Below are 10,542 nucleotides of genomic sequence, written 5' to 3'. Positions count from 1 at the left end.
GAGTAAAACTGACTTTTAATTTCGTCAGCTTTTAACATGTTTTGCGTGACGCTAAATTTTTTTAGACTTTAGTTAAATACAAAATCTGCAATGAATATAGCCTTCGGCCTTGAAGTTGCAGGCTCAGGCAATCAAATTACAACAAATGCTTCCTTGAACCAATGACTTCCTTGTTGTATAGAAAACTAATGAACACTCGAATTTATTGTAATAACTTGAATAAAGATCCTGTTGACAGTTCGAAGACTAGATTTACCTTTAACGAATTTTAAACGGCTAAAACAGACCAGCAGCTTGGAATTTATGTTGCCTGCTTAAAACAGTGTGGCAGCCCTTAAGTTGGTCAAACAATATAAAAAGAATTGAAAGAAGCAGTTATCATTGCAGATTCCCATGATCGTTGTTGTGTTTGGAAGTGTTGAGATAGCACCACATAGCACCGCTCCGCGCCACCTGCCGCCTTGACCGCGGCAGCGAGTCATGCTAGTCCGGTAGTCATGTAAAAACACTAACCGCACACGCAATATTTGATAATAGATAATTCATAATGCCTATATTATGACAATTCAATACATCTCAAAAAATTAAAAGCATAGCTTGTAGTAATCATGTAGTGAAAAAATGGTCAATGCAACGAATATTATCTTAGGGGCATGATGTGTTACACTTACGCATTATGATGTGTACTCGCTTATTTGTGAATAACTTTAAATTGGAAATTTCCTTGATAGTTCAGAGTACGATTTTAGTCTTTGTGAATAAGAAAAAATGACAGGAACATATTATTGTTGTGATGATAATACATGTTGTGAATTTGTCAATCTTTATATTAACTGAAAAAGTATCCTTGCTTCGTAAAACATTAATTATACGAGTAGCTGCGAACGTGTACCGTAGAAAGCTGGTGTACGGCTATAAATCCACTTCTCGACACCACAACCTCCATTGTCTTGCCAGTCGTCATCGCGGCTTCATACCTTAAAACATCGTTTCATAACAGTCTTTTGTTTTCAATATTGTATGAAATTGAAATATATTTTATTACTTTTTTAATTTTGCTAGTGCATCAGTGTGAGTGTTTATAAAGTGCGCAATGGAAATGGACAGTAAACAATTTCGGGAGTTCGGGAAAGCTGCCATTGATATATTGGCGGACTACTACGATCACATACGGGATAGGTATGTGGTTTTAGCACATCTTATTGTATTTAGTTTTACCGTAGGCAATTCGCGAATTTTAAAATTTAAATTAGGACATAATGTTAATTGGCGTATCACGTAATTTTGTAAATTCGTATTGGGACTGAAAAAGATTTAAAACAATTTTCCGAAGTTTTGTAAGTGAAATTTTGTAACCATTAAGCAATATCTGATTGTATTATATAAACATGAATATAAAAATCGGGGGGGTTAAATTTTTTTCTTTTCCTTTCACATATAAATCGGCTATGCAAAACTGACTACTACAGATAACTGTGAAAATAAGGAAGTTCAATTATTAAACAAAAAAAATGTAGTTAAAGTTTTAAGACAAGAAAATAAAAATGATATTACTTTTTATAACTAGCGAAAACGTGTCATTACAAAAAATCAATAAAAAGTCAATGCTTTGTAGCTTTGTTTGTATTTTTAATTCCGTCATGATAGGGAAATTGATGCAATCTTGAATCTTGCATCCAATGGAATAATTATATCCTATAGATAATACATTATCTAAGAACCTGTACAAAAAAAGACTCTAATTTATTTTTATTTTTTGAACGATATTGTTTTGCACAAGTATCTCAACAGGGGAAAATCAAGGTAATTAAATTCCTCAGTTTTCATCTAAGACAACATTTGTATCGTCCCACGCACACGCTAATGATATAACAATCTTACAATGACTTCACAATGACTGATGTTAATCAACAAAGACACGAAACCCTCCATCAGTTCAATTATTTACCGGTAGTGATTGCACAATGTAATTATGTTAGAATTTGCAGAAATTATTAAATATACTTGACAAATAGTATAGTTAATTATTCTATGATGCTAGTCTGAAGAAAATGATTTTACAAAAGAAGTTGCACGTCAACAAAATTCGTCTTTGATATGGAACGATTAGTTAAATTGTTTAACTCAGTTTAAATAAATGTTAACTATATTACAGTGTTATTATTCAGTGACTCAGTTTTCTTATTACAAGCTCCTTTATCATTATCACTTGATTTTTTGAATTTCCTTAAACATCAGATAAATAAAAAAAATCAATTAAAGAGAGCCAGAAACCTCACATTTGCATTTATTTTTAAGCAAAGATTTCGTGAAAACAAAAGACATGATAATCAACTACATACAATAGCCAACAATTTTAACCGTATAAATTTAAAATTGCACTTTCTACAATGTTGTAACAACTCATGTGAAATTTTAAATGAGCTTCCTTGTTAAGCCTTAGACTTACATAACAGTAACCAGCTTATAGTGTTTATGCAACTTGATGGGTATAAGTGGTAGTAATAATGGTAGTAAGATAACTCTATGCTATGAAATCTTAACGCCGTATGTTTGTGTTTACGAATACTTTGAGCAATATAAGTATTTTACAGTTCTAGTCTTCTTTTGGTACAAGAAAAAATTGCTTTGAAGCTTACAATTTCACAGATGTCACAATTTGAAATACCGAAATAAGGAATTGACTTTTTAAATGTTTTTTTTTAGAAATGTACTGCCATCCGTAGAACCGGGACAATTGATAAGACAAATGTCAGAAGATGCACCCGAACAACCCTGCGAATGGCAAGACGTTTTAAAAGACTTCACTGAAAAAATTTTGCCTGGCGTAAGTACAAATATATTATGATGCATGTTATATGTAATGAAAATTAGAATTCAACTCATAGATTCATGTTTTTTAGACAACTCACTGGCATCATCCTCAATTTCATGCGTATTATCCAACTGGAATCTCGTACGCCAGTATTGTGGGCAACTTACTTAGTGATGGCCTTGGAGTTGTTGGCTTCACCTGGGTAAGTGCACGTGATGTCATTCTATCAATATTGATATGTCTTTGCAACTTGAAGTCGCGCCAAGAATGACCAAGCGCCTTTAAAAACTTATTAGCAATTCATAAGACAAGCAATTTTATAAAATTAAAAATATAAGCATATTGTTACTGTCTCTAATATAACACAGGCTTATCACGAAAAGTTAAGTGTGAGTAAATAATTATTGAAGTTGATAGCCTTATTTAATTTATACAGATTGCAAGTCCTGCTTGTACTGAACTAGAAGTGGTTACAATGAATTGGCTTGGCAAGTTACTTGGTCTACCTGAAGAATTTCTTAATTGCTCCTCAGGACCTGGAGGAGGAATTATTCAGGTAAATGTAAAATTAATTTAATAGTCATAACTACTTACTAAATAGAAACGGTTTTATTCAAAACATTTATCTACTAATAGGGTTCTGCCAGCGAGTCTACACTCGTCGGACTTCTTGCTGCTAAAGATAAAATGATCCGAAGACTCACCAAAGAGAACCCCGGTCTTGACCCCGATGACATACATAAGAAGCTAATTGCTTACACTTCAGACCAATGTAATTCTTCAGTAGAAAAAGCTGGAGTACTCGGTTCAATGAAAATGCGCTTATTAAAATCTGATGCTTTCGGTAAATTACGTGGAGATACACTAAAGAAAGCCTTCGAAGACGACGTAGCCGAGGGACTCATACCCTGCTACGTTGTTGCAAATTTAGGAACAACAGGAACTTGCTCATTTGATCCTCTTTATGAACTTGGACCTATATGTAAAGAAAACAACGTATGGTTACATGTAGATGCTGCGTATGCTGGTAGTGCTTTCATATGTCCGGAATACAGAGGTTTTATGAAAGGTGTAGAATACGCCGACTCTTTTGATATAAACGCACACAAATGGTTACTCGTAAATTTCGATTGCTCTGCAATGTGGGTACGAGATGGATACGACTTGATCAATGCATTCGATGTTCAAAGAATTTACTTAGATGATGTCAAAACTAGTTTGAAAATACCAGACTACAGGCATTGGCAGATGCCGTTAGGCCGCCGATTTAGATCACTAAAGTTGTGGTCGGTGATGAAAACTTACGGTGCAGAAGGCTTGAGAAGACATATCAGAAATCATATTAGTCTCGCACAACATTTTGCGAAGCTAGTGAAATCAGATGAAAGATTTATTGTTGAGCCAGAACCAATAATGGGATTGGTGTGTTTTAGGCTTAAAGATGGGGACAATTTAACGAGAAAAATGTTAGAAAATCTGACTGCTAAGAAAAAAGTTTTTATGGTGGCAGCGAGTTATCGTGGCCGCTACATAATACGTTGGGTGATCTGTTCGCTCTTCACAACGAAAGACGATGTTGAAATCAGCTGGATGAATATTAAGCAGGAGGCAGATATCGTTTGTTTAAATAATAAATGCGTCAAATCCAAAATATCAAACATTGAAAGCATAGAAAGCGTAAGCATCTCTGAAGAAAAATCGAAATAAACTTTACTCTTATTGATTTACTTTGAGTTTATTCTTTGGTGCATAATAAAAAAAAAACACTTCAACTATTGCTAGAAGGTGATATTAAATTTTTCTTTCGTCATTTAATTGGTCAAAATTTCAAACAATTTGAGGTTGAATGAAATGCTTTTAACTTTTAAGTGCTTCGGTATGATAATTTAAGTAGTCGTAGGAAAATGGTACAATGTTAAAGTTTAAGAAAATAGGTAATAAAGTGCAACACAATTTATTTTTGTTTTATTTACTAGATCCCCTTTGATACGTTTAATTCATTAGGCAGTTACAATATTTTTTTAAAAATCACATTTTTAAATTAAGCGACTGTTATTCTTTAATTCACAGGAAACATAAGTAAAAATGCTGTCTTGTTCTTTTATGCTATACTTTTGTTTTAAAATCATATACAGCTGCAAGTATGACCGACACAGATGCCATACGAATATCCTTTAGGCAGACAATGTTCCTGGCATACGATGTCGTCTACGGGGTCTTCATATTGACATGACACTCTTCCTGGGATGTGGTATTCTGGAAAATAATCATAGTAATATTATAAATACGAAAGTTTAGATGAATTGATATTTATATACGTCTATAAACGTCTATAAACGTCTAAAAAGATTTCGATAAAATTTGATATCGTTAGATATAGAGCATAGTTTGGAAGAACACATAGGCTATTCAATTTTGTTTTTTTTTTTAATTCCACGCGGGTAGAGTCGCAGACGAAAGCTAATAATTTATAATTGTTAATTTTAATCGAAAGGTAAAACTAATATTGAATGACAAGCAAGTATAATAAACGTTTTTAAACTACATTGAAATCAAATTGGAAATAATTAAAAAACAAAACTTACATTGAAGTCATGCAATTGCATTTTTTAACCTTTAACCCCGATAGTAATTCGTTTTACTTAAGTTGTATTGTATTAAGAATAAACTACTTACTAAAATTAATTATATGAGTAACTTAAACTGTTTCCGGATACGATGATTTCACATCACATACTAAGTAAAAAAAATATTGCATCATTATTTCAAGTAATAAAATAATTACGTACCTTTTCCAATGTCCACACTGGGCGTCGAACTTTCTTTTGCTCCAATATTTATTTCCGTTACAGTTTCTTGTTTCACTATACTACTATCTCTGGGAAAAGCATTACTAACAAAGAAGCAACTTATTATAACCGTGAAAAATAATACTAAAGTTTTAAACTCCATTTTAATTAATGTGAAAACAAGTTGGCAGCACAATAATCGTCGCAGACTAACAAATGACAAACAATGACCACACTATTTATGCGTTGGACGGTAATGAGGAATACATTTGCATTTCCTAAGGTCACTCAATGCCCTCTTTTATTATGCATGCGTCATGCAATTTCTGTATTGCTATATAGTTTGAAAAGGATTAATCATCGTAAATAACTCACAAATTATAATAACAATTACACAAATGATGTTTGTTTTTTAATTTAATTATGTTACTTACGTTTATATTTATTTATATTACGTCTAATAATTATATAGACTAGTTAGACGTAATACAAATTAAGCAAACTAAATACAAACAATAGATCTATATTTCATTATTCAAATACATATTTCTTAACAAACGAAAGTACAGTATATGACATTTATTTGGCACGTGATATACAAGAGTATTCTTTTTTTCGACGTGCCAACTCAAGTTCTTACCTGGTATTTAGCACGTTAACATAACTTATAGTCCGAATGCTAAACACTACGTATACTATTTTTTTAATTCGAGAAATTCGATTTTTAAAATTAATTACACCTACACAAATTGTTAATACAGAAACCAAACGAAAATCCTTTAGGTAAGCAATGTTCCAGACACACCATATCTTCAGTGGGCTCATCGTATTGACATTTTACTTTATCAGTTAGTTTTATTCCTGCAAAAATACAATTTAAGGTAAATTAATTTCTTATAATTACTTCCACAGTTCAACGAAATATAAACATTGGGATATTGTTCTGCATTATTACCCAATGATTAATTTTAGGGAAAAATTGATGTATACTTTTATAGATTTCGTGTGACTAAATGCAGTTCTTTTTAAATTAATTATCTGTACAGATCTGTCCGTCAATTTATAACCGAGTTAATTAATAATGTAAATTACTTTCACAAACATTATATTTTTAGTAACGTGCACAGATAAATAAAGAGAAAACTGTCAATTTTAGTAAGTACCTTTTTCAATAAGCGACATTGAGACATTGCTTGCGAATAAATTCGTTATTATAACCATAAAGAAGAACACATATTTTTGGAATTCCATTTTATAATAAACAATTTTTAATTAAAAAAACCTGAGTAAAAAATCAATTGCCGGCGTACACGGTTCCTTGTCGAACAGTTAATGAGAATATGATCTTCATTTTTGTATTATGTGTTTACCAGAATAATATACATAAATAAAAGTATTGTTTGCCATCATTACTCATATCAGTACCTGAATAGGTTTTGTTTATAATAACAGTTTTATTTACCATAGAGAAGTCTATTTATTTATAAATCTAATCAAAACAATGATTAACAGTCTTCTGAGTCACCTATTTTGCCCAATTGAGGAAGCGATCATCTAATCGATTGATAGACAATTCTAAATCGAGTGGCTTTCCTAAACTCTCTCAAGGCTCCGATACTTTCGATTCATTTTAGTGATAAAATTTCTGCATCTGAAGTGAAAAAGTTATATGAATACAGTGCAATCAAATTACAAAACTATGGGCAGAAAATTGTAGATCGAAATAAAGTTATTTTGATTATTTCCCCTTTCATTACGCAGAGTTATAAGCCGTCTCTGAGCACGCTGTCATATCACGAACAAAATGGCCTAGCACCAGAGAAAACGTACTCATTGCCACTCGCTGACAGGACCACAACATCCAATTTACTGCTCGCCACACTGTCGTAACGATGTTATGCTGGATTCGAGTTCCTACAGCTCTTTAACTACAGGTTACTGAATTGCGACCAGACTATTCGAAATCATTTACGAAACTTAGGTCTTCGTACCTCTTAAAGTCATACTACTTCTACTTACCTTACCTTCTTAATCTGACCAGATGCAGCTTTTAAAATTCTTAGAAAAAGTGTAGGCAGCGATATCGCAAAGTACTTTTTAATAATTTATCTTAAGTGTGCCAAATGGTTGTAATTGTGTAACTCATGTCGATCATTGATGCACAGGCAACTTTTACATCTTTCACATACTTTGTATCCCAATTTTTACAAAATATTGTGATTATAAATAACAAATAATGTGTATCGTTCGAATCAAAGGCATGCGTTGCTAAACATTTTTCAATGTTTTCAAGTATATTTCAATAAAAAAAAGTCTTATATTACATTACTGTCTGTTCAATTTTAATTAAATTGTTTTTTTTTTTGTTTTAATATGCAACCAATAAATTTGCTATTACATAAATTAGAAGCTCCGTCAGTTGGATCTTCTGTTTTTTTTATTCAGGCCAGGTTAGGTATTTCCCCTTCAAGTGGCAGCAGCAAGACCTCCTATAGCCTAATTTCTTATTTACTAAGGCTACAGTGTTAACGTAAATTGTGAAAATAAAATAAAGTAAATATGAACAAACAAATCTTTATTTCATTATATTTCAAGAATACAATTTTCTTTGTTTAATTCAAATACAACTGCACAAATCGTTAATACAGATTCCAAAGGAATGTCCTTTAGGCAGGCAATATTCCATACACGAGATATCGTCTGTGGCATCAGAATGGCATACTCCAGGTATTTTCATTCCTGTAAAAAAAAAAATCTTACTAATATTATAAATACGAAAGTTTAGATGGATGGATGGATGTTTGAGTTTGTAGCCTAAACGGCTGAACCGATCTCGGTGAAATTTGGCATAGATGTACAGGATAGTCTGGAAGAACACATAGAATACTTACTTTTTTTTAATACCACGCGGAAGGAGTCGCGGGCGAAAGTTAGTAGTGATCTACAAGATCATGAGTCTTAAAGTAAAATGAATCATTAAAAAGTAACTATTCATACCTTGTTGGAGAAACACATTTGGGTCCGGATTACCGTTGTTTACAGAGACGTAACACGCTAAGACTATAAAAAAGAATAAAAATTTATCGAACTCCATTGTAATTTAATTTAATCTGTATTTTTATATTTACGATGATCCGATGCGAATGAAAGTAAAAGTTCGATTTCTAAGATCAGAGAGATATCTCTCCTATTTATCCAGTCTCTCAAGGCGTTGTTATTTTTAATCAATTTGTTTAAAAATAAATTTATTGTTAAATAAAATAATTTTTGTAAATACTTAACTGCAAGAATTTTATTTACAAAATGTCTTATATTGCATAAAATACCATGACTAACGTTGTTTTACATTAACATACTCGGAAATAGTAAATATTACAATTTACATATGACAATAATTTTGCGTTCTTCTTAGAAATGTACCTTACTCGGCTATCATAGTCACTAATTTGTGTTTCTTTTTATTGTGAAAAATTTTGTGGATGCTGTCGTATTTGTGTACATAATAGGGCTTAAGGTAAACCAGACCCTGATTTTAATATTTCAATAAATTTTGCATGCTCTTTCGAAGGCTTTCGCCCACAACTATGTCCGTGCGGAATTTAAAAAAACAAAAGCATTAGCCTGTGTGTTTTTCCAGACTATCCTCTACATTTATGCCAAATTTCACCTGGATCCCTTCAGCCGTTTAGGCTACAAACTCTAACAAGCATCCGTCCGTTTATAATATTAGTAAGATTAGGGCCAGTAAAACTAAAAGAGATGTTGATTCTAATTAGTACCACTTGGTGGATATAATCACTAATCCTCTATTTTAAGTCATTCTATGGCTTTTGAGTAATTGCACTCTAAGTAATTGTTATCATATCCCTAATTAGACTTTAATTACTACTACTCTACATTCCTTACTTTGTATTTGACATACTTAAACCATGTCAGTATGTCAATTTTTTTATGTTATCTGATTCTTATTTAATACATTAACGATATGTTTCTGAAGCCTAAAATATATTCTTTATAATATAAAGCGGCAAACAAGGAAGCCAATTAGATTCGACAGCGAACAGCAAAGCGAATATTGCCGATAGACATTTGAATAATAATTGAATTGTGTTATAGATGGAGGAGGAGACACACAGAACGAAGAGATCTCCCCTTCATCTGCGTCCCCTTCTCTGTCAAATAAATTTTGCTTTTCCATCATATGCTTATTAGAAAAAGGTAGGAAAGGAAAGTGGAAAAGGCCTCCAGCACACACACTCATTAGAACTCCACATCAAGCCTGTTTTATGTCTGGTCGTTGTATAGCACCGGGCGAGCCGGCTTATTCATGCAAAAATGTTATTGTGGTCTCTTCTACTGATTTCTTTAAATTATACAATTAATAAAACAACAATTTTTTCTTTGGTAATTAATTTATTGAATACATTCATTCTTAAATTATTGTACATAAGTTGTAGATTTTTTTACAGTTTTCTTAAATTGGTACGTCTGTCAAAAATCAAAGCACGTACATATATATCGAAAACAGATGCCGTGTGAAAATCTTTTAGATAGACAATGTTCAAGACAAAAGATGTCTTCAGTCTGCTGATCAAACATGCATCTCACTTTTTCAGGAATATCGTATGCTGAAAAAAAGACATCATTAAATAAATTTTAAACCACGTCCATCGTTATTGCATCGTTATTTTTTAAAAAAATAGCTACTCCAATTAACAATGCAATCTAAAACACTTTAATTAGAAAAACCAAGTTGCACAATACGAAAGTTAAGTACGAACCATCTTGAAGAAACACATTCGGCTTCGGTAAAGCATTACTTACAACCAAACAGTTTATTACAATAATTAAAAAAAGTAAATTTTTAAACCCCATTTCAATATTAATAGTTTAAAAAGCCGCTGATTTTAGAGACTAAAAAAAGCGACCGCAGTACTT

At 32.0% G+C, this 10,542-nt stretch overlaps 2 protein-coding genes across 2 annotated transcripts; one reads left to right on the top strand and one right to left on the bottom strand.

Moving 5' to 3' along the window:
• Positions 1–4: 4 nt before the first annotated feature.
• LOC106099799 (aromatic-L-amino-acid decarboxylase) lies at positions 5–4,770 on the top strand. Its single transcript, XM_013278463.1, has 5 exons — positions 5–1,179; positions 2,707–2,827; positions 2,904–3,017; positions 3,252–3,371; positions 3,452–4,770. Exons 1-5 carry the CDS (start codon positions 1,094–1,096, stop codon positions 4,520–4,522), a joined length of 1,512 nt encoding a protein of 503 aa, XP_013133917.1. The 5' UTR covers positions 5–1,093; the 3' UTR covers positions 4,523–4,770.
• LOC106099800 lies at positions 4,754–5,865 on the bottom strand. Its single transcript, XM_013278464.1, has 2 exons — positions 5,605–5,865; positions 4,754–5,071 (listed from the first exon to the last, which is right to left on the bottom strand). The coding sequence occupies exons 1-2, from the start codon at positions 5,765–5,767 to the stop codon at positions 4,941–4,943; spliced, it is 294 nt and encodes a 97-aa protein (XP_013133918.1). The 5' UTR covers positions 5,768–5,865; the 3' UTR covers positions 4,754–4,940.
• Between the last annotated feature and the right edge of the window lie 4,677 nt (positions 5,866–10,542).

The sequence above is a fragment of the Papilio polytes genome, unplaced genomic scaffold, assembly GCF_000836215.1.
Source record: "Papilio polytes unplaced genomic scaffold, Ppol_1.0 DF824102.1, whole genome shotgun sequence".
Classification (NCBI taxonomy): domain Eukaryota; kingdom Metazoa; phylum Arthropoda; class Insecta; order Lepidoptera; family Papilionidae; genus Papilio; species Papilio polytes.
The sequence above is the reverse complement of the archived record's forward strand: the minus strand, read 5'-3'. Positions and strand labels throughout refer to the sequence as shown.

Coding starts and splice junctions, on each gene's coding strand:
- LOC106099799 (XM_013278463.1), top strand. CDS start 1,094: ATGGAAATGGACAGTAAACAATTTCGGGAGTTCGGGAAAGCTGCCATT. Junction 1,180..2,706: donor TACGATCACATACGGGATAG/GTATGTGGTTTT, acceptor GTTTTTTTTTAG/AAATGTACTGCCATCCGTAG. Junction 3,372..3,451: donor CTGGAGGAGGAATTATTCAG/GTAAATGTAAAA, acceptor ATCTACTAATAG/GGTTCTGCCAGCGAGTCTAC.
- LOC106099800 (XM_013278464.1), bottom strand. CDS start 5,767: ATGGAGTTTAAAACTTTAGTATTATTTTTCACGGTTATAATAAGTTGC. Junction 5,072..5,604: donor CAGTGTGGACATTGGAAAAG/GTACGTAATTAT, acceptor ATTATTTTCCAG/AATACCACATCCCAGGAAGA.